Source organism: Rhinatrema bivittatum, chromosome 14 (genome assembly GCF_901001135.1).
Source record: "Rhinatrema bivittatum chromosome 14, aRhiBiv1.1, whole genome shotgun sequence".
Classification (NCBI taxonomy): Eukaryota; Metazoa; Chordata; class Amphibia; order Gymnophiona; family Rhinatrematidae; genus Rhinatrema; species Rhinatrema bivittatum.
The window spans coordinates 41,849,190-41,872,524 of NC_042628.1; the positions used below are offsets into that span (position 1 = coordinate 41,849,190).

At 42.2% G+C, this 23,335-nt stretch overlaps 1 protein-coding gene across 5 annotated transcripts in view; it reads right to left on the reverse strand.

Moving 5' to 3' along the window:
- Nucleotides 1-342: 342 nt before the first annotated feature.
- XPO6 (exportin 6) overlaps nucleotides 343-23,335 on the reverse strand; it is a 205,463-nt gene continuing 182,470 nt past the window's right edge. For all 5 annotated transcript variants that reach the window (XM_029576103.1, XM_029576106.1, XM_029576105.1 and 2 more), the window contains 4 exons: nucleotides 14,456-14,617; nucleotides 12,158-12,256; nucleotides 8,234-8,464; nucleotides 343-1,266 (listed from right to left, as the gene is read on the reverse strand). In XM_029576103.1, coding sequence (XP_029431963.1) covers nucleotides 1,165-1,266; nucleotides 8,234-8,464; nucleotides 12,158-12,256; nucleotides 14,456-14,617 — 594 coding nt within the window. In that variant the 3' untranslated portion in view covers nucleotides 343-1,164. The remainder of the gene's footprint in view (nucleotides 1,267-8,233; nucleotides 8,465-12,157; nucleotides 12,257-14,455; nucleotides 14,618-23,335) is intronic.

Sequence of the window (23,335 nt, forward strand, 5' to 3'; positions counted from 1 at the left end):
TTTTTTGCATTGAAGCAGTGATGTGGTTGCTCTGGGCTTTTTGTGGCAACTTGTATATAACTGGTGCTCAGCCTTTCATAAATTATAAAGGCCTTTATAGCTGAGGGCAGACATCTAATGAAGTAAAATGCAGCTTGGAGCATTGGACTGGCAGATGACTCCTGGTTTGGGAATTAACCAATTTTACCTGGGAAGCTGAGCAGGCTGTCAGCCTACTCAGTGGCAACTGTGTATCATCTAAGTAAGCAAGGTCATACATTCCAGAAGCAGCTACATGCGCACTTTGAAAGAACTTAAATTGACATGCTGGAATCTTGTTAGGAAGAAAGGTTCTCTAGAAAATCAAATTATTACATCCATCTTTATAAATTTTTCATAAAACATTAAAATGCAATGAAACAAACATCATAAAAACAGGTCCCAATATTACCCCCCCCCCTCATAAAAAAAAGAAAACAAGCAATTTTCAAAATGAGTGACAAGACCAGGTTCTGCCTTTGTCACCCAAAGGAGACACAAAAGTCCGCTGTTAACAACAAAAGCTTTATTTCCATTAAGCGATTCGGGATGGAATGATATGAGCAGAGAGACTATGAAAACATGGTCTCTCTGGATCACCGGCCCGGGTGGAGAGGCTTTGAGGCAGTTTCAAATCAGGAGGAAATGGGGACAGCAACACCATCATGGATCCTCTGCTCCATTGAGGCAGGGAGAAGGGTCAGGGGACAGACCAGCACGGAATGATGTGAAGGCTCTGAATGTCTGAAGTCATCTTTGGCGTCTGCCTCATGATTGATAAAAATGTTTTCATTCATTTTTGTCTTAAGATTTGTCCAAGGACCCTCCAACTGAAATCTTCGGACGTAAACAAAGTGCTAAAAGTTTATATTTTAAAACAGAAAAAAAAAAAAAAATAAAAAAAAAATAAAAGAATCAGATGCTTTTCATGCTGCCAAAATGCCCTTGTCACTTCTGTGGCGGTGTTAAGACATGTCCTTCTGAGAAAGCACAGTTTGGTGGGAGAGGAGGTGGCGGCGTGTGTGACTCCAGCAGTGAATCCTCGTGTGCGTGAGTTTGTGCGCGCCTGTTGCTCCCTCCTGCTGACGGGGAGGAGCAGCGCATATCCAGCTTTTCAGTAATCCCAAGACAGGCTCAAAGCAGATACTAAAGTTTCACAGTGCCAGGGGGCAGGCTGTTGTTGCAGAGTCTGTAATAGCGCAGGTCGTTCACCAGCCTGTGCACATTCTGTGTAAACGAAGGCAGGTCCTGGAAGAGAGAGACGGAGAGCAGTGTAAAGGAAGTGGGTAGAAGGTAACCATCTGTTACACTACAGTGTGGTTAACATCTCCTTTTCTAGGTTGTGTAAAGTGGTCGCCAGGAGGGAAAAAATACCCACGGTGGAGCCTGATCACCACAAACACACTTGCCCAAGCTTGGGAAGCTTTTAAAAACAAAACAAAACATAAGAATCTTTGTTCCATCAATACAATTAATTGTCTCGCTCTCAACTAATCAGAAATCTGCTGCTAACATTCTCGTGTACTATGAATGTGCCATAATGCTAGACTCATTCCAATCAAATCTGTACATTCACTAACATTGTCAAACTTTACCAAGTGGCAAAGTTATCCAGATAAAGTTACCTGGATGACTAACCAAATAATTCAGCAGGACAAATCTCTCACTAAATATATTTGGCTAACATTATCTGGTATCTTTGGCCACGGTGCTGAATATACATGGCTAATGTTTTCCCGAGTTGATTACCCAGATAACTTTAAACCTAACCAGCTCTATTCTGATCCCCCATCCTCCTGTAAATAGTTTAAAAATTGTCAGGGCATGTTTAGTATCGCTGTCAACAAATGCTGGAGGGTCTTTGAGAATGGTGGCAAAATGGCATTTTGTGGGGGCAGTGCTCTACAATAATTGAAGTTTGGACATCAATACAAAGTAAAACTATAAAAGTTATTGGGCTGGATGTTCCATGGGACTCTGGTGCCTCTGGCAGGCGTAACTTGTGTGCACCGGCTTGCTGCCGCTGTGTCAGGGCACTCGGCCATGCCCTCGGACTGCCGCCACCCCCCCCCTGGGCCGCCCATTTTTCAAAGCCCCGGGACATATGCGCGTCCCGAGGCTGGGCGCGCGCAGGGGTACGTTTTCAGGGGTTACGCGCATATCTTACGCCCGTAACCCTTTGAAAATCTACACTTTGATGAATACAGAGTGCTGCTCCTAGATCACAAGGGAAAACCTTGTATTGGTAATGAACTGTGTCCAGGGTAAAACATTTTCTGTGAGAATTGTGAATAGGGATATGAAAATAAGCATCTTTGAGGAATCCTTCTCTAAAAAAGGTAGGATGATTCCCAGCACGTTCATCTTGAATTTTCCCTTTTTGAGATGGGTATTTAAGTCCCTGAGGTCTAGAACTGGACAAAGTCCTCCAGACTTTTTGGGGATGAGGGAGTAATTAGAATAGAATCCCTTCCTCCTCTTGCTCTGTGAGACATATTCTTCAATCAAGTGCGGAGACGGAATCTTCTCTTAATTTGGCCAACTGCTCTTTTGAATGATGACATGGAGGTGACCAGGATAATGGAGGACTGGACTGAAAATTCAGATAATATCCCCCTGCTGACAATTAATAGGACTCACTGATCTGTGGTTATTTGAGACCATTAAGGGAAAAAAAATAAAGAATTCTTCCCCCTATGGAAAGGGATTTTCAAAGTTTGTCAAAAACCTTGTGTAGGTTCTCAGCACACAACATGAGAGTCCGGGTCAGAGTACCGGTTGGGGCAGACAGTGAGCAATGGGGTCCAGAAGGTGGTCCAAGGTTGTGCCAGATGGCATGCAAGCAGAATCTAGAAGACAGTGAGCAAGCTGAAGCTGGGTCCAGAACTAGAATCAAAATCAGGAAGACTGAGGCAGAAGACACGAATTAGCAACACGCACTGAGGAGCAGGCTACTCAGGAGACCTATTGCCAAGGCGCCAGCTGATTGCAAGACACTTCCTTATATACCCCTGGAGGATGCAACATCAGCCAGTGCCACAAAGTCCCAGCTAGGGGACCTATAAAGGATGTCCAAGTTTACACGAAGTTCCATCCCGGGTCCTTGCAACAGCATGCTGCCGGAGGCCATGTCAAAGTTGCTTTGAATCAGAGGCGAGGCAGCTGGAGCCTAACAGTACCTCCCCTCCAAAGCCCCCTCCCCAATTTCTTGGGCCTGGGCTTAGTCGGGAATCGGTGGTGAAATTCTCAGAATAACTGTGGAACCTGTAGATTGGAAGCCGGCTTCCAGGAGTTCTCATCGGGGCCAAAACCCCCTGCAACGAGATATTGCAGTTTATTACAAAATTTCTGCAAGCTCATATAGCATATCCTCTTCTACTGGAACATCCCTGGCTTGAAGTAGTGGTCTTGAGAGTCACGAGACGATAGCAGGTTTAAGGAGTGACACTTGGAAGATATCATGGATATACAACAAAGGGGGGGGGGGGGGTAACCAGCTTATAGGCTACTGAGCCTATAAGACTGATAATAGGAAAAGGTCCCAAGAAACGTGGTGCAAACTTGAGGGACAGCAGATGGAGTCTCCGGTTTCAGGTGCTCCTCCAAGCTAAGCCCCCCGATTGAAGTTGTGGGGCAGGCCGATGTTTATCTGCCTGTGTTTTGGAACGTGCTGCCGACTGTTTTAGGAGTTGAGTAGAATGCCAAAGACTCAATAGTTCTCGTCCCTTAATACCAGCTGCCGGACATTCCCCGGTAGTGGTTCCGGGATCTGAAGATGTCGTCCATATACAAAAAAAATAAAAAATAAAAAATGAGCCTGTGTACTTGTTGACGTGGTTGTTATGGCAAGCCTCTGCCTTGGGAGAACTGAAGACCAGTTATCCTGACGCTGCTTGATGTAGGACCATAGGAAGGTTTTAAGTGATTGGTTGGTCTGCTCGGTCTGATCGTTAGTTTGAAGATGGTGTGCAAGTGAAAAATTGAGAGTGATATCAAATTTCTTGCATAAGCCTGGTCATTAATGTGTGGTGAACTAAACACTACTGGGGGATGTCAGATACAATGTGAGTGGGGAGACCATGTAAGCAAAAGACATTCTATATGAAGAGCTGGACTAATTCAGGTGCTGATGGTAGTCCTGGGAGGGGCATGAAGTGGGCCATCTTTGATAACCTGTTGATCACCACCCAGATGGTAGTATTCCCTGCCGATGGCAGTAGATCAGTGATAAAATCTGTAGCTAGGTGGGTCAAAGGTTCCTTGGGAGCCAGTAATGGCTGAAGTAGTCCTCAGGGCTGGCATCTGGGAGCTTTATTCGTGGCACAAGTTGGACACGAGTCTATATACTGTTTTAGATCTTGCTGAAAATAAAGTCACCGATAGTAGCGGGTAAGGAGTTCTAAGATCCTAGCGAAGCCTGGATGCCCTGCAATGCATGAGTTATGGGCCCATTTTAGTAGCCGTTCTTGAAGACGCAAAGGAACCATAGTCTTCCTTGGAGGTACGGTCACAGTAGCCGCTAACTGGATCTTGGCTGGATAGATAATGGCCTTCAGGGAGTCCAGGAGGTTCCCTTTCTCGAACAAGCAGGACAGGGCGTCAGCGCATTGGTTCATGACTGCTGGCCGATATCTCTGTTCAAAATCAAAGCGATTAAAGAACAGGGACCAACAGGCCTGGCAGGGATTTAATCATTGGGCCTGCACCAAGTATTCAGTGTAAATTGTTACTGGATATCAGGCGCCTTCCAGCAGGTGGCACTATTCTTCAAGGGCTAACAACTGCCAGCAGTTCTTGGTCACAGATGGTGTAATTTCTCTCCACTGGGGAGAATTTTCTCGAGAAAGTGGCAGAGGCAATCAGGGCACCCTGGGGATTATGTTGTACCAAGATCGATCTCACTCCAAGTGTGGAGGTATCGACCTCTAGGATGAATGGCTTAGTGGGGTCAGGGTGGCGAAGACAAGGATCATGTGTAAATTTCTGTTTGAGGCAGCTGAAAGCTTGGAGGGCTTCCTGATTCCAGTTCCGGGGGTCAGCTCCCTTCTTACTGAGAGCCTGAGTGGAGCTGCCAGCTAGGAGTAATTATGGATAAGTTGGTGATAACTGAAAAAGCCCAAGAACTGTAGAACCTTGAGCCCCGCCAGACACGGCTAGTGGAGAATCACGTTCAATTTCCCGGGATCCATCCGGAGTCCAGTCGCGGAGACAATATACCCCAGGAAGGGGTGTTCTTTCTGCTCAAAGGAGCATTTTTCTAGCTTGGGATAACACTGAAGTTGTCATAGATGCAGCAATTGCCTGATGTATGTGTGGTGCTTGTCCAAAGTTAGAGTGTGACTGAATATCGTCCAGACAATTACGTGTGAATGTAGTTAGGTCTCGAAATATCTCATTTACCATCATCTGGAAAACTGCGGGTGCATTGCTTAAGCTGAATGGCATGACCAGATATTCGCAGTGACAGTCACGTGTATTGAAAACAGTTTTCCATTGTGCCTTCTCAAACGCAAATTAAGTTGTATGCTCCCCGCAGATCCAATTTGGTAAAAATTTGTGCCTCCCTCGAGCAATCATATAGTTCTGTATCAGCGGTAAAGGGTACCGGTTCTTCTTTGTGACCTTGCTCAAGCCACAGTAATCGATATATGGTCGAAGGAACTCCTTCTTGGTCCGTAAAAGCTGTCCAGGTTTACAGGAAGTTCCATCCAGGTCCTTGGAACAGTATGCTGCCAGAGGCAATGTCAGCGTTGCTTCGAATCAGAGGAAAGGCGTTTAGTACGGGGAGGCGGCTGTAGCTTAATCCTCAACACCAGAAATTATAATTGGTAACTCCTTACTTAAGGATTGATGTTTTGCGAAGAAGTGGATATTGAAAAGGCATAACAGGAGACTGACTTCATAGTTCTTCTCTACAACGGGAAGAACTGGCTTTGAAGTAGATGGCAGTGACACGTACTTCCCAACAAAGTCACTCCACATCCTTTAAAGAAAAAGACTCTGGAAAGGGAGGCACTGAAAATGTAGGAAGAGCTTTCTTAGATGTGTCCAGCTCACATACTAAGACTGGCAGAGAAATTCTGCTTGTCCGATTTTGTTTTCTAAGTCAGCACCAAAGGAGGAGCCTTCTGTGTTGAAAATCTCGGCTCCAATTCATATGGTGCCAAGGATCTTCGGTCCAAAGACGTTTGTACCAGAGAGAATGATGCAGATATCTGCTTTGATGGTTTGTGCACCTGGAATCCCCATGGTGAAGAGGATAGTGCCACTGTCTTCCACCCCAGAGATCTCTGCTCCAATGTTTTCTGCGCAGACATCATTGGCTCTGAAACCTTGTGTCATGTCTTTGGTAAGATGCTTCTTTGAAGATATATCCAAGGATTTTTGACATTGATTTGTCGTGGTGTCTTAGAAGACCGCAGCCAACAGTTTCTTTTATACTTTTGTGTACTACAGAACTTGTGGAAGAACTAGACTCTCTACTCCCTCAAGACTCTGGCCTTATATCCCAGTCTGACCTCTTGGAGAAGGAACCTTTGCTTTCTGAAGGGGAAGAAAATTCACATTTAAGCTTCATGGTTCTATATTTAATGGCCCAAAGGGACATCTTACTGTGTGGACCACAGAATAAAGAATCATGAGATGGTCGCAAATAGGAGGCAAAGGTCATGAAGATCGAAGATGCCCACTTTCAGGCTGATACAATACCATATGCTGGCCACAGTACACGGCTCAACATGATTGGATGTGCGTTTTAGATGCACATCCAATACCCCCAAAGCAAACAGGGCTTAGTGCGTCCAAAACATGTGCATAGCCCGACACACACATTTTTACCCTAAAAAATGGACACCTGCCCTGGAGCAGGTGTTAATTTTTGAGGAGTCCAAAATATTCAGTCGGAGGAACACAAAAACTGTCAAAAAAAAAAAAAAGTGTGCCGGCAGTCAGGTTAGGAAAAGGGACGCTCAATTAACGAGTGTCCCATTTTCCTTTCCTTTCTTTTTGCTCCATTTTCCTTTCCTTTCTTTTTGCTCAAAAACAGAAAAGAACTTCTGACTAGAATAAAGAAAAAATTGTGAAAAATTGCAGCGACAACTTCTGGCAGAGACAAAAATTACACATCTGGACACTTCAGTGGACTAAAATGACTGACAGCAGAGGTGTGGGAGTTCCTGAGCATGCTGTTAAAGATGTCTAGTTCTTCTGGCGCTAAGAGAGAACATTTCCCATGACAACACCATCAGGTGACATCAACCACTTATGTGGAGAAAATGATGCCTGGCTCTTGAACCCCCCCCCCCCCCCCCCAAAGTCGAGATGAAAAGCACTAGAATCTTACCATGCTCCCGGTGTTGCTCAGATAGCAATACTGGGTGCTCTTACTGCTAGCATTGCTTTCAGAGCAACACGGGATGCTGGGAGTGCAGTAAGATTCTACTGCTTCTTAGCTTGACCTTGGCAGTTTTTAGAAGTTGTAAGTGGGTCAAGAGGGTGGGGTGGAAGGCAGGAGATGGCCCAGTATTTTATTTAAATATGGGCGACCTCAAACTACTATGACCTTGACCTATGACTCAGTTGGGGAGGGTAAGATGGAAATTGGGCCCTACTTGCTTGAGTTTTTTTTTGTGCATTTAACCAGCTATATTCAGAAAATAGCCTATTAGGTTTAAAGTTATCTGGCTGAACTACCAGGATAACTTTAGATCTGTTCTAGACCAAGACCAGACTGACTCAGTCAAGTTTAAAAGCCCCACCCAGAACACCGCCATGCTGCCTCTTTTTAATCCAAGTCAGTCATTACCTGGTTAAAACTTATCCAGACTATGGGGATGGGGCCCGCTTAGCCAAACAAATCTTTTGAATATGTACCTCGATGTATCTCTATTTCAAGGCCAATTTATTTACACTTATGACTGGAATGAAAATAAGAATTCATAGATCATGACACACCCCTTTTAAATCTCACACCATACTTGCATACTGTATCATCCCCTTTCCTGGGGGGGTAGCAGTCTCTGTACCTTCCCCCCCCAACCACCACTATGCACATCTTTTTACCCTCTAAGTGCTCTCCCCATCTCCCCAACACTTTGCATACATTGAAAGTCTCCCCAGCCTTCACCATGTACATCTGAGTGGTGAAAGCTTTTCCCTGTCTACTTCTTTATCCCCACCCCATACTGAGTTTCCACATGCCCACCATCTGCCTTACTCTGTCCATCTTGAAATTCCTTCCGAGCACATTCTTCTGGTTAGAGTCAATGCCCTCGCAGCCACTCAGGAACTCTGGTAGAAAGGCTGAATAGAAGCTGTCAAAATCGACTGAGGCCATGTTATAGACTGCAATGCCGATCTCCTCCTGCAGCAGGTCGTGGGACTTGTGGATCAGCACCTGGAGCAGCACATTCACAAATTGCAGCAGCATGGTCGTCCGGAAGATCTTCTGCAGGGGTTAAGGCACAAAGGCAGCTCAGTAAAGCAAAACCAGGATTCACCCTACAGCAACGTTGCATTCAAAATCCAGGCCATGTTAAAGGGGCATTTCAAACCAATGCACAATACTCAGAAGTTGTTTAGGAGTTATTTTCAGAAACTGGCTCCGGAATAGTAAGTTAAAACTGAGATTTATTTATATGGAGGGAAGGTGAAATGCGGGCGGGGGGGGGGGAGGGGGGCACAACGCATGGCAAAGGAGGGCACAAGGTATGCACGTCCCTGTTTTATCTTAATTTTCTTCTCTCTCTCATGTATTGCACACATCTTCAAATGATCAGAGGCCTTCTGCTTCTGATGTTGGGGTATAGGCATGAGTTGTCCCTTGACAAGATGGCCACAGGCTTGTGGTGTCACCGTGTTAGGAACCAGAACCACACATTATTTAGATCTGTTGTTATCCCTTTGTTAGTGCTATACAATGGCAGAAAACCATTTCAAGGTGGCTCTTTTCATATTTTACAGTGCTCTCTGAAACAAAGAGCACGTGTGTGCTATACTGCACTTTTTCTCCCTCACCCTTTTGCTTCCAGCTGAACTGGCCCTTAATGAGCCTCCAGTAAGGCTTTACTTATGATACCTCACTTCTGTACTTTTCCTCTCCTGTTTCGCTCAGCCATCACAGCAACAGTCTTCCAGTTGCCACAAGTATGCTTTGTAGTCTGTTAGAAGGTGTTGCTGTTGTATAATGGCTGGATTTCTATCAATAGGGGCTATGAGCACTGCCTCTGCAGCATCCCTAGTCCCTGCTGGCCCATGGAGCAGAAGCCAGATCTAGGAATTAAATGCAGGTCTCTTGCATGGCAATGCACATCTCTGCCTCAGTCATCTGCCCAGCCTCTATTTCATTTTTAACTAGGATCTGAAATATGGGTGAACATTCTCTTTAACACTGTTATGTTGAAATCTTCTGCTCAGTGTATAGTGGCGTCAAAGAATGCAAATAGAATGCTAGAAATTAGGAAAGGAACAGAGAATAAAACAGAGGGTATTGTAATGCCTCTATCGCTCCATGGTGAGACTGCACCTTGAGTATTGTATGCAATTCTGGACACTGCATCTCAAATAAAAAGATAATGGAATTAGAAAAGGGTAACAAAAATAATAAAGGGGATAGAATGATTCCCCTATGAGGAAAGGCTAAAGAGGTTAATGCTCCAATTGGAGAAGAGATGGCTGAGAGGGAATATGGTAAGAGGTCTATAAAATAATGAGTGGAGTGCAAAGGGAAACACGAATCGGTTGTTTACTCTTCCAAAAAGTACAAAGACTAAAGGACACACAATGAAGTTACTAGGTAATACATTTAAGATGAGAAATTTTTTTTGTTTACTCAATGCATGAATAAGCTCTGGAATCCATTGCCAGAGGATGTGGTAAAAGATGATAGTGTAGCTGGGTTTAAAAAAAAAAAGGTTTGTACAAGTTCCTAGAAGAAAGGTCCATAAACCATTAAGATGGATTTGGGGAAAACCACTGCTTATCCCTGTGATAAGCAGCATGGAATGCATCAACCTTTTGGGATCCTGTTAGGTACTTGTGACTTGGATTGGCCACTGCTGGAAACAGGATACTGGGCTTGATGGACCTTTGGTCTAACCCAGTATAGCAAATCTTGTTCTAACATTTGGAAGAGGGAGATCTGGTGAGCAGATTTAAAATATTCTCAGTGGAATACAATGGAGTCTAGGACTTCATAGGAGACAGAAGAAAAATAACTAAGAAAAAAAGAGAGGGAGTCTGCCCCACAAAAAAGAAAGATAAACTATCATACTGTTAAGTAACTATTTTGTTTCTTCAGTAACTAAAAGCTGTGACTAGTTATTTGCACATCGTTCAGTAGCCATGTATGATGGGTCTGTAAAATAAATGGAACAGAAGGTTGCTCACCTACTTCATAGGACATATACTGCATTGGGGAGAAGGGGCCAGGTTATGCATATGTACAGTGGATGAATAAAACATGTTGGCAGAATAATAAGGTACATAAAACAGCGGTCAACACCTTCTTATGCCAAACATACCAAGATGAAGCTGAGTGAAGGGAAAGTACATAATTAATGCTATTACCTGTACCCCTGTAACTACCTTAAAGCTATTTGCAAATGGTATGGAGGGAAGAGACCAGAATCAAGTGGAACTATAAAGAAAAGTATTGTCAGGCTGTAGATGTTTTATGGCAGTATTTGCATACTCTGATTAGGGCCATGTGATCATCTGATAATTTTTAGCAGTGGGAAAGTGAAGGTAAAACCAGAGTTCAAACAGTCTGCTGTGTACAATACAAGCAGACCACATTAGCTTGTGATCTTTATCTGCCTTCATATTCTGTCTCTCTTTGCATAATAAACAATGGGATGGGAAAAAATTAACCCTACTTTTCTGCATTTCTCCCTGCCTCGACACCTACAGACACAAACAGGTCGATACAGCAAGGCCGCGTTAGAAAGAGTGCGGCAGTGCCGGGCGCACCCTTGTTCCCCGCACGCACAGTCCTGCTCACATACCGCTCGATACTCTATTTAAATTGCTTGCAAATGCAAGCCGCGTCTGCGAAGCGTTAGGCCCGCGCAACCCATTTTACTGTATAGGCGCTTAATACAGCGCCTATATGGTATCCTGGGTGCGCTGGTACCTGTCATTTCAAATGTCATTTTCAACTGACATTTGAAATGACAGGTACCAGGAAGTGGATGGTTCCCCCCCTCCCGAAGCAAGGCGCAAGCGAAAATTAAAACAAAAGTGTAAAAAACAAAGTATAAAAAAAGTTAACTTACTGGTGGGAGCCGGCGGGCGCGCATTCAAGGCGGGAGCGAGTTCATCGAGGCGGTAGCCGGCGGGCTGTCATCGAGGCGGGAGCCGGCGGGCGGATGATTGTCAGCCCTCTCCCCTCCTCCCGAAGCAAGGCGCGAAAGCAGCCTTGCTCCGGGAGGAGGGGAGACAGGACTGAGTGTAAAGCGAAAAAAAAAAAAGTAGCAAGAGCGAGGGGAGAGAGGACGGGCAATCCTACGCTCGGGATGGCCAGTCCCTCTCCCCTCCTCCCGAGGCAAGGCGTGAAAAGCAGCCTTGCTCCGGGAGGAGGGGAGAGAGGACTGGCAGTGTGAAGCGACCAAGCGACTTACTTTTTTTTTGCAGCCCTCTGGAGGAGACGGCCATCAGCAGAAACGGATCGCTGCTCCCGGTGAAGATGGACGCCTGCACGGGGGAAAGCGGCCCCTGTGCGTGCAATTGGCCGCTCAAGACGTGACGGCATGTGACGTAGGCGGTAAGTTAGCAGGTTAAACGCGCGGCAAAACGGCAGGGTAAAAAAGGGATAGTCAGGGCGCGCGTTACTGGATGGTAGGGAATAGCTAATTCGATCGTTTGCATGCAATATACATGCCGCGTGCGGAAGGGTTTGCCCGGGGATTTTAGGACGCGGTAGGAGTAGGTTAAAGGGGATAGTGTATCGCAGGAAGGGCTAACGCGGCCGGAAAGTGAGTAGAACGCGAGTTAGGAGTGGGGTAAACGCGGCCGCACTTTACTGGATCGATCTGACAGTAACTTCTAAACCAGTCTCCCCTCAGGGTGGAGACTCTTTGAAATTCCTATTTAAGGGAATTTGTCTCCTTAGTTCATGTGTTCTAACAGAACAAATACTCACTTTATGATATAGCTTCTGTTTGGTATTCAGGGTCTCCAGGTAGAACAGATTCTGTCTAAAGAGGTGGATATCGGGCTGCAAGAAGGACTGTCCAAATGCCTAAAGACAGCAAGGAGAAACAAACAGAGAACACTTGTCTGAGCTTTACCCAGCAGGCTGCAGTCATGCTGCTTCTTCACCAGGCTCAGGGGTGCATTGGGGTAGCAGTAGTGCTGACAGGAATTACTTGCTCCATCAATGAAGGAAATGTTAACTCATCAACTTTGACGACTGCTGCTCTTGAACACGTGCGTGCTGTCGCAGCTGCCTCTCCCCCTACCCCCAAATACTCCCTTAATCCAGCCCTGAGAATAAGTTTGACAACTTGATAGGTGAGCCAAGAGACCTTATACCTTTCCCTTGAATCATTACTGAACCAATGTCCTCAATCTGATGTTAGAGTACTCTCATCTCAGAGCTACAATCAGCCCAATGTCCCCAGCATGGATTAGATAGCCCTCTCCTTCCTGAGTTATACTGAACCAAGGTCCCCAGCATAGTATTAAGGTTCTCTGTGCTACCTGAGTTGTCTTTCAGATTTAACTTTTCCTGCAATAGATCCTATGGATATTCTGCCCAAGAAAAGGGAGTTAAACTTTAATGTCTCGGTGAAAGTCCAATGGAAGTTTGTACCATGGTGCAGTAAAAATGTAATCAGCAAGGACTGTACATGTCTACATCTCTTACCAGACCCAAATATGAACAAATGATTCCTACAGTCACAATTTACAAAAAAAAGACTTTAGAGGAACCAAAATGTGCCAAGCTCCCACTCTGTCAAAAGGGAACTTTTATGCCACAAAAATAATCCCAAACAAAAACCCTACTAAACAAGGCCAACCAATCCGCACACACAGCTAAACACTGCTTTTGATATTTTATGGGCTGGACTAGCAAGGTTAAATCCTCTCTAGCAATGCCAGAGTATATTATTCAAGGCCATGGTTTTCATCACTCATCCCCTCCCTACATGCCTTCCCATCCCTTTTGCTCCATGCAGCTCTCCTTCATAACCCATTTTCTTTCATTAGCATTTTCCATTTTTTGCATCTTATCTCAAACTCTTCTCTGCCATGTTCCCCCTGCCTCCACCTCCACAAGCCTTGTATGCCACTTTATACTCCTGCTTTAGATTAATTTGTTTTCATTTTGGTGACTCCCTCACACCTTATACTGACTGCCAAATACTGTGTGTTTCTTTCCCTATGCATCCTCTTATGCTATGCCTCGTGGCATAGGGATGATACCATCCTATGTATAAGGACACCTGAATACACGAATGCAGCTTTATTAATGATAGTGGCAGCCTCAAGATCAGGGATGGCGAACTCCAGTCCTCGAGGGCCTCCAACAGGCCAGGTTTTCTGGATATCCACAATGGGTTTTGTATGCTTGAGAAAGATCTACATGCACTGCCTCCATAGGATGCAAATCTCTCTCATGCGAGCTCATTGTGGATATCCTGAAAACCTGGCCTGTTTGCAGCCCTCGAGGACTGGAGTTTGCCATCCCTGCTCTAGATGGTGACACTCACCACTGCTCGCCGCAGTGCTACAAACCCGGTTTATCTGCTGTAGACTTTGCAACCCTCAGGCTCCAAAACCAGGGGCTCTTCTGCTGAGCAAAACACACTTAGCAGAGCAACCAGGGCAACCCTATTTCATCTTATGCTTCCATGCGACAGGCATGAAGGGAGCTTGCTGCAGGAACGGCATTACAATTAGGATATAATTACTTTAGGCACCTGGAGAACTGTTCACTTGCCCACTTCACCTAGCAACTAAATGATAAAAGGAAGCAAAAATGAAGTCAAACTGGTTTATCCTAAAGGCTAACAGAGCAGGTAATTTCCTACATTGCTTACATTTTAGCTGACTAGCCTGAAATGAAGAAACACAAGGTGGCTCAGCTCCTTTTCACTTCCAAGGGACATATGTTGAGATTCTTATTCTATGGTTAATACTAGCAAATCTGCTAGCTGCTCAGAGCCTGTAAGCAAGTGGGCGGCATACAAATATTTTAAAATAAATAAACCGATACACTTATCAGAAGCTGAGAATGTATTTAAAATGCCTACACACTTGGGAGCCCTGCTAACTCATCCTAGAAGCACAGCTGCCAAAGTTTTCAGTTTGGCTCTCAAAAAAATACAAAAGTAGATGTGCTGTAGCATTCAGCTGTTAGAGATGGCTTTTGATCAGCAACCAAAGATCTTAACTCAGTCATCAAGAATAAGAAATAATATGCATGAAATCTCACCTGCATGACAGCAATGAACTGTGTCTCATTCTCCATCTGCTCCTCAGCCACCCCACGCTGCACGCTGGCCAGGACGCTGGACTTGAAGAAGTAGCGCCAGTTGTGATGTAGGACTTGGAAGAGCAGCTCAAAGAGCTCAGCCTTCACATCTGGAGAGGAGCGCTGAGGAGAGAATACACTGTGCAGTGAACCCGCTGAATCCACTTTCAAAGGAAATGGGACAGTGAAAGCCCTAGGATTTCTACTCAAGATCCCATAGCTTTCCTATCCTGCCCCATCCTCAAATGTAGGGATCTTAATGGAGGTATCAGGAGTAGGCTTCATCATAGTTGCAGAACTCAATCACCTACGTTTCCAAAAGAAACAGCCTGGTTATTCACCCAGGTGTTTACAATAGGCTTTTGACCTAGAGGTAGTGGGGAACTATATGCTTAAAACATTTATATTTTGCTAAAGTGAGGACTGAATTTTAGTTATGCTTTGAGAAGGTTTTTATATGTTAATTTACTTTATATTTACTTTTATTGTTAAGGGAGGGGTAGGGGTTATTGATTTTTAGAAATGTATTGGGGAAGGGTTTTATCTGTTATTTATGTTGGTGCCTATTTGTATATAAGAATTTTATTGTAACCCACTTAGATATCCCTAAGCATGTAGCAGGAAGATCAAATACTGAATAAACCTAAACCTAACATGGCATGCAAAAAATGCAAGTTTGCTTACCTGCCTAGACAGCAAAATGAATCAGATATAATGTGTGGGTGATGTCACCCAGTAGACCTAGCTCTGAGAGCTCGCTAAAGGTTGTGAGCCCCTCAGTCTTTTCCAGAGCTTAAGTTTTAGCGAGATATTCAACTATCAGGGAAGCAGGTAAGTATTATGCATGGCTGATTCATCTTGCTTTTATGGAGAACCCCGTCTATGGGTTGACAAGCAGGTGTGAATCATATATAATGCATGTGGCATCCCAAGCTGAGGGTTGCAATGCAGAGTAATTACTGGACTACTGGGTGAACAGGCTGCACAAAACTGCTTCTTCAAAGTTACTGTCTCTTCAGGACATGTTATCCAGACAGAAGTGGATTGTGACTGTGTGAAATTTATTTATTTATTTATAACTTTTTTTTATACCGAAGTTCAGGTAACAGAATTACTTATCACTCCGGTTTACATTATAACAAGTAGAAAACAATGACAACATATGTCTTACAATGAACAAAGGAGTGAACAACTTGGATAACATAACATAACTAGGAACAGTAGCAGTATGCACTATTAGAGCGAAACTACAAGCAGCAACTTTGCATGTGTCTTCAATGGAAGTGGCCCCGAGATGAGCCACTGAAGTTGCCATGGCTCTCATTTAATGAGTAGAGTCTAATCTGTAAGTCAGCCAGTGTGTAACAGTGTGCAATAAAGTCCGGTAGCCAATTAGACAGTTCTTTTGGCAATTGCCCTTCCCAATTTGAGATCAAAGGAAACAATTGAGAAGCTTGGTACTATGCCAGGGCAGTCCAAGGAGTGGAGAGCTCATTCTCCTTTGTGTGCATGCAGTCTGGGAAAGAACATTGGCAGAACAGCTTGGTTAATGAGGAATACAGATACTACTTTTGGAAAAAATTTAGGATGAGTTCACAGAACAAACCTGTAATGAAAAAATTGCAGATATGGTGTTTAGGAAACTATAACTTGCAAGTTGCTAACTTTTCGTACTGAAGTGACAGCAACATAGAACACTTTCTAGGAGAGAAACTTCAAGACCACTGACTCAAGAGGTTCAAAGGTAGGCTTCATGAATTGAACAAGGATTACACTGAGGTCCCAAGGAACTTTAGGGTTACTGGCCAGAGGTTTGGAATGCCACAGATCTTTCATGAACTTTGATACCAAAGGGTAGTGCGAGATATAAGGCGCTTCCATTTGCTGGCAATACTCTACAATGGCATCAAGATGACCTTTTAACTAAAGAAGAGCTGAGGCTTCAGGAGAGAAAGAAAAATAGGTATTAAAGTAATTACCTTAGACCACCAGAAAAAGAGATCCAGTTGACTGGACCCACAACATAAAAACCTCTTCCATCTAAACTGCATAATCTGATTGAAATCAACACATCCTTCTATTCCTTCAGGAAGAGTAAGGAGACTACTGTACACACAACAACCACATTGATGGGGCCAGTGATGTTAGAAGAACGATTCTGTCATCCAAACCTGTACTGGCAACTCCTGTGGCTGAACAAGTCATCCACAACCTTTAGATCCAAGTAGCATTCTGCAGAGTTGGTCTGCCAACATATTCTGGATTCCAGAAAGGTAGGTCACCTGGAGATGAAACTACTTACTATTTGACATTCAGTCTGAATCAAATTACTCTAAGTTTTGTAATAATCAAAGCATGGTTAAGTAGTTTACATTTAACATTTGTTTACATTTTAAGTAATGCAACAGTACAATAACTCACAAGAGCAATAAAATACATCAAAAAGCAAGAGCTGTCACATTCCCACATTACAACAGAAGGGATGTGTGGCAAACAATGTACACTGGTCAATACTTAACAAAATTTTTAATTGTGGATACAGTCACCTAAGTGGTACACGTTTATAACTGGGTTTTGGCTCCCATTTAGCATGTGAAGAGGGTAGATTAAACATATGGGATATATAGGAAGTCCTATGGACAGATCATTTTTTAATATATTTAAGTATTAAGTTTTTAGGAAAATCAAGTGGAAAAAGTGTTGAGATGGAAAGCATTAATAAATGGGGTAAAATTGACTCATAAAAATGTGTAGAAGCACTTGAAAGTAAGAGGGAAGAGTATTGGGAAGATATTGATGAGAATAATGTATCTAGTTTTAGTAAGGGTTGGTATGAGCTGATAACATTCCTTGAAGGAAGAGGGTGTGGAAAATGAAAGAAGAAACTTTTCTAGGCATGAGATTTTCCCATGGTAGATGGCTAAATTAGCAGCTAAGAGAAATTTTGAAGAGCAGCTAATACTGATTATTTTAAAGGGATCATTTTAGCAAAAATGAAATACTACATGGGGGTGAGAAAAGCAGTTGATAACTCAAAAGCTTTATTTGGAATTGTGAAATCTCTGGGTGGTAATTGGATAAAAAACCACGTGATATATGAAGATATCCCAGATAGAGATGAGTTGGTAACTTAGTAGCTGGTAGAGGTAAGATTGAGGACGCCCAAGAGAAGATGGGTGAGGAGTTAATGAGGCAGGAAAATGGGAATACTGAGGTTTTAGAGAGCTTTGAATGGTTGTCATTGCTGGAAGTGAAATTGGTTATGCATTTTAAGCCTTCCTATTAAATGTAGTATAGTGTGCCCCAGGGCTCATCCCTCTTACCCATTCTTTTTAATATCTTTTTGAGTCCAGTTAGCAGGATTATTAGAAATTTTGGCTCCAAACCATACATCTATGCCAATGATTTTCAAATTTTTGCTCTTTTGGGTCTAGACCTAGAATTAGGTTATAAGAATTTAGAACAATGTATTACTAATATCGAAACTTGGCTGAGACTTAATAGCCTAGTATTAAATGTTTCTAAAACCAAGGTACTATATTTGGGATAGTCTGAATTGGATAAATCATTGATATTAAAAAGAGGTAACTCCTAAAAAAGAATTAAGTTCATTAGGAGTGACACTTGATTCAACAGTTAGTATGGAAAAACATCTTTCACAGGTAATGAGAAATGCCTATTGCACAGACAAGATGTTGAGATTTATTAGACCATTTTTAGATCTTGGGGAATTGAAATATGTAGCATATGCACTGGTTCTCTCACATATTGACTACTGCAACATGTTATTTTTGGAACTTCCTTTAAAATCTGAGGAAATTGCAGGTGATTCAAAATATGATGGCCAAGTTAGTGGCTGGAAGCACAAGGACGACTCCAGCAGGTCCATTGCTGCTGGAACTCCACTGGCTTCCTGTCACTGAGAGGTCTAAGTTTAAAATCTTAACGATGGCCTTTAAGAATATAAGAGGCATTGGGGCAAAACAGCTGGAATACCATTTTGCAGTGGCACAAATCAGGTAGAAATCTCTGTTCATCAAATAAACAGCTCCTACAAATTCTAGCAGTTAAGACCTTACGACTTTTATGCCTATGGAATAGATTTTTTTTAATCTGTTCCCAAGTTATAGAATAATCTCCTATTGAACTTATGGGAAGAAAGAACTCCTGAAATTAAAAAAAAAAAATGCTAAAAACATGGTTAATGGGAAATGTAAATGAGTTGGAATTTTATTATGCAGAAATGTAATTATGTATTTTGGAAAATGTTGAGTTTTATAATATGTCGTACATTGCCTAGAAAGATCAGTCAGGTGATTAATAAATAATTTAAAATAAATAAATAGAATTTGTTTCCAAACTATGATACGAACAATCCATAACTGAGTAGGTGGTGGTACCTCTTTGATCCAAAAATGTAAAATAGTTAACTTTGCTAGCATAAGAGCTATCCAGGAAAATACATCCCCTAAAAACTGCCGCCACCCACGTCATCTCTCCAACAGAGCCTCTACCAGAAAAAGTGGCTTTTTAGTAGTTACAGCCTGCACATAAGTTAATATTGTATACCATAAAATTATATAGTTTCACACCAAGCAGAAAATTGTATGTCAAAGTACTTGAGTTTTACTTTTAATGCAAAGATTACAAGATACAATACACATTCTAACCAGAAGTATAGCAACTTCTATGCAAGATCCTAAATTGCATTTCCAGCAATTTGGAATTCACCATAAGAGAATATAGATCTTTAAATAAACTGGTCATTAGAGTAACCGTGACTATGGTGCCAAATTCAGCCGACTACTTATCCACAAGTTTTGCTAATGCTGGTAACCAGTGGTTTTTCATGACATGTCTTATACCAGCACGATATTCTATTATGCCAGTATCCTATAAGAATGAGCAAATGTGGGAAGGCACTGGGAGAAAAAAAAAGATCTGGAACAATACTTTTCAACAAGTCTATATAGTGTCTTGCTTGCAAATATACATAAAAATTAATTACTGGTAAACTGAAATTTTTCCTTGGTTGTTCAAATGAGAAAGCAGCTGAGCTACACAATTCAAATCCAAGTTGTCTTTAAATTCCCTTGGCATACCAGTTTCTGAACTAAACCATCCAGGCCCGGAAGAAAGTGTTGGCTATCTTTTTTTTTTTTTTTTGTTTATTGCGATTTTTCATTTATACAATCAAGAATATAAGTGTTGGTTATCTACTCATATATAAAGAAAACCACACAAATTCAGAAATTTCATAAATTAATAAATGAAAAGTGGAAACCCCTCATGTATACAGGTGCTATTTATGTGACGTTTAGTAAATGAAACTGCACTCACTTATTTAGGGCGACTACATTCCTGTGTCACCGAAGTGAATATGCACCTTTAAATGCAATCATTGGGCTACACTTTTTCTAAAAAAATGAATGACATTGATATTTAACATGTCATTATGCCACAACTTAATGCACTCTATTTAGAGAACAAAAAAGCGCTCTTATCTTGAAAAGCTGCGATGTTAAATCCACTGAGGATGAAAACAAAGGACGCTCATTTAGTTGGTTTCAAAGCACACGGCCCAACACGGCCGTTCACGCCGGTGACATTTTGGGTTCGTTACATTGATGATTTATTATTGTTTTGGGATACAACTGAAGAAATTTTACATCAATTTCAATGGTTTAATACTATTGATCCAAATTTAAAATTTTCAAACCAATTTGATCATCAACAGATCTCATTTTTGGACATATTGAGTGTCAAAGAAGATTCTGGCCTGAAAACCACGTATCGTAAATCTATAGACAAACAACTTTTTGATGTATCACAGCTTTCACCCTAGGGCATTTAAAAATGGACTACCTGTAAGTCAATTTTTCCACAATCAGCGTTTGTGTTCGTCCATTGAATTTAAAAAGCAATCTTATGATCTTGCAATGCGATTTTTGGATCGTGGATATCCTCTCACAGTTGTGTGTACAGCATACAAGAGGGCTGTATATTCACCTCGTTCTTCATTACTGAAATATCGAGCTAAACAGTCTATTTCTAAACAAGTCTGTGTTTTACAACACACTGACAAATCATCTGCGATAGTACAAAGTATCTACTGCCATTGGCATGTTTTACAATTACATTCAATCTTTGCTGAGGAACCACTAATTTCCTTCAAGCGCGGACCGAATATCAAAAACCAAGTGGTGCGAGCTGCGTTGCCCTCTACTGTGCTGCCTAAAAGTGATTTGGGTCATCAGTCATGTGGGAATTGCGATATGTGTCCATATACCATTCGGGGAGATCAATGGCAACATCCTATTACTGGCTGAATATATAAGAAAAAGTTTCACACGGACTGCAATTCATCAAATGTGATTTATCTTTTATAGTGTCCTTGTCCACAACTATATACTGGACGTACATCTAGAGCAGTTAAAATTCGACTAAGGGAGCACCGGAGTCATTTATGTTGTCAGAATTTGAAGGCCCTGATTGTGAAACATTGTTTACAGACTGCTTGTTTTTGAACATTTGAGATGGACTGTCCTGGAAGTGGTACAGATATCTAAGCGGGGAGCGGATATAAGTTCTCTCCTGAACTATAAGGAGCAACGGTGGATTTATATGTTGTCTTCTCAAAACCCACAGGGGATGAATGACAGCATTGAGTGGCTGACACTAGTTTAAAGAAATCAATGATGTTTGCTCATTGGTCATATGTGAGAAATATGTCGCAGATTCGTTGCAAGCTTATTCTAAGGCGGGCTATAAAACGTAAGGGGTTTAAAGGGAAGATCTTTATTGGAAACACCATGGCCACAGTTTGAGCACGTGCGAAATGATCGCATTTAAAACAAGTAGGTAGTTTTTGTTTTAAATGGTTGGTTAAAATGTTTAAAGTTTTTCTAATATTAAGTTTGTTTATTCTCTAGAAGTTGGTCAGTATACTTTTGAGGCCCCTGAAAGAAGGTTACGAAACACAAGCCGTGTCGGGCCATGTGCTTTGAAACCAACTAAATGAGCGCCCTTTGTTTTCATCCTCAGTGGATTTAACATCGCAGCTTTTCAAGATAAGAGCACTTTTTTGTTCTCTAAATAGAGTGCATTAAGTTGTGGCATAACGACATGTTAAATATCAATGTCATTCATTTTGTTAGAAAAAATGGAGCCTAATGATTGTATTTAAAAGTGCATATTCCCTTCGGTGACACAGGAATGTAGTCGCCCTAAATAAGTGAGTGCGGTTTCGTTTACTAAACGGCACATAAATAGCACCTGTATACATGAGGGGTTTCCACTTTTCATATATTCATTTATGACGTTTCTAATTTGTGTGGTTTTCTTTATATATTGTCACTGAATTTACCATACTTTTCTTCAGTTTTTGTATTTTGTTATCTACTAATGGCAAGAAGCCAGAAATCCAATCAGTTCCCCACCAGGTACAAAGAAATCTCCAGGCCCATTTAGCAACAGGGAATAATGGGTAAGGCTTCAACACAGAGAAAGCATCACAATCAGCTAAATGTAAAGCACTCCATGGTGTTATGGAGGGCCTGTAAGTCATAAACAAACAAACAAAAAAAAGCACTAAACATCAGCAGGGTTTAAGGGTCGGGGCCAACATAAGAGAAGGGAGGCTATTAAACCAGGGGGATTTGGAAGTCCCATTCTTTACCTGGGTGAACTGGTAAAACTGGTAATGGCGTCGACATGCATGTCTTAAAATCCCCTCAACTGGCGGTAGAAGTGGCATTTGTGCACATAGGCACGTGTCCACTTAAAATTATGTGCACATGTGCGTGCATTCAGGCTATTTTATAACATGCACGCATATAAGCACGTATGTTACAAAGTGGTCACGTCCCTGGGTGTGGGCTGACAAACAGAAGCACATGTGTCCATGTGCCTATTTAGAAGTTACCATCCCTACCTTTAAGCCTTGCAGATATTTTTGTGTTCTCTGAAAATGCAAATTAAGTTGACTTTTCAATCCAGATTTACTGTACTGCTGCTTGGCAGCGTGCACAGCTTGAGTAATCCTTAATATTTCAGCACCAGTTTTTCCTAGCCACATACAAAATCTTCCCAAAAGCTTTCCCTGCTTCCCCAAATGTATGAGGAGAAATTTCAGGTGAAGCATTTTCAATGTATTGTTGCCATTTAGTCTCAAGAAAGGATTTAAAATGAGCATCAATATAAAGATGGAAACCGCCACCTATAGAACGTGACAGATTGTTTTGCCTGTATGGATTGCCACGTAAATAGGAGCATGGTCAGACACAGGCATTACTCCTGTGGTAGCTGCCTGAACGGCTGAGAATAGAGGAGAAGATATAAAAATAGTCTATGCGAGAATATGAGTGAGGCATAGAAAGAAAAGTAAAATCGAACTCACTAGGATGTAGGACTTGCCAAATATCCAATAGCTGCAATTCCTTAATCAAAAAAGAAAGCCCCTCACCTCCAATGATCTGCTTCACCTGTCTCGGAAGCTTAGTATCAACTAGCAGACCCAATACCACATTAAAATCTCCTCCAATAATAAAGGCATGGTCAGAAAACTGACTCGCTTTGGTTACCAACTGAGTAAAAAAGGCATGACTGTACACATTAGGGGCATAAATATTACCCAAAAATAAATTTATTATGTAAAGATCTACTGGCAAAAATGGACCTGCTATTCAGGTCCGGAAAAACTGTCTATAGTGAAAGGAACATTCTTATAAATCCTAGCAGATGCCTAGCAGAGAAAGAAGAAAAAAAACACACTGAAATGTGTTTAGGAAACTCCTTCAGAACACTTTAAAGGACCAGCCACAGATATCTGGCCTGGTCCTC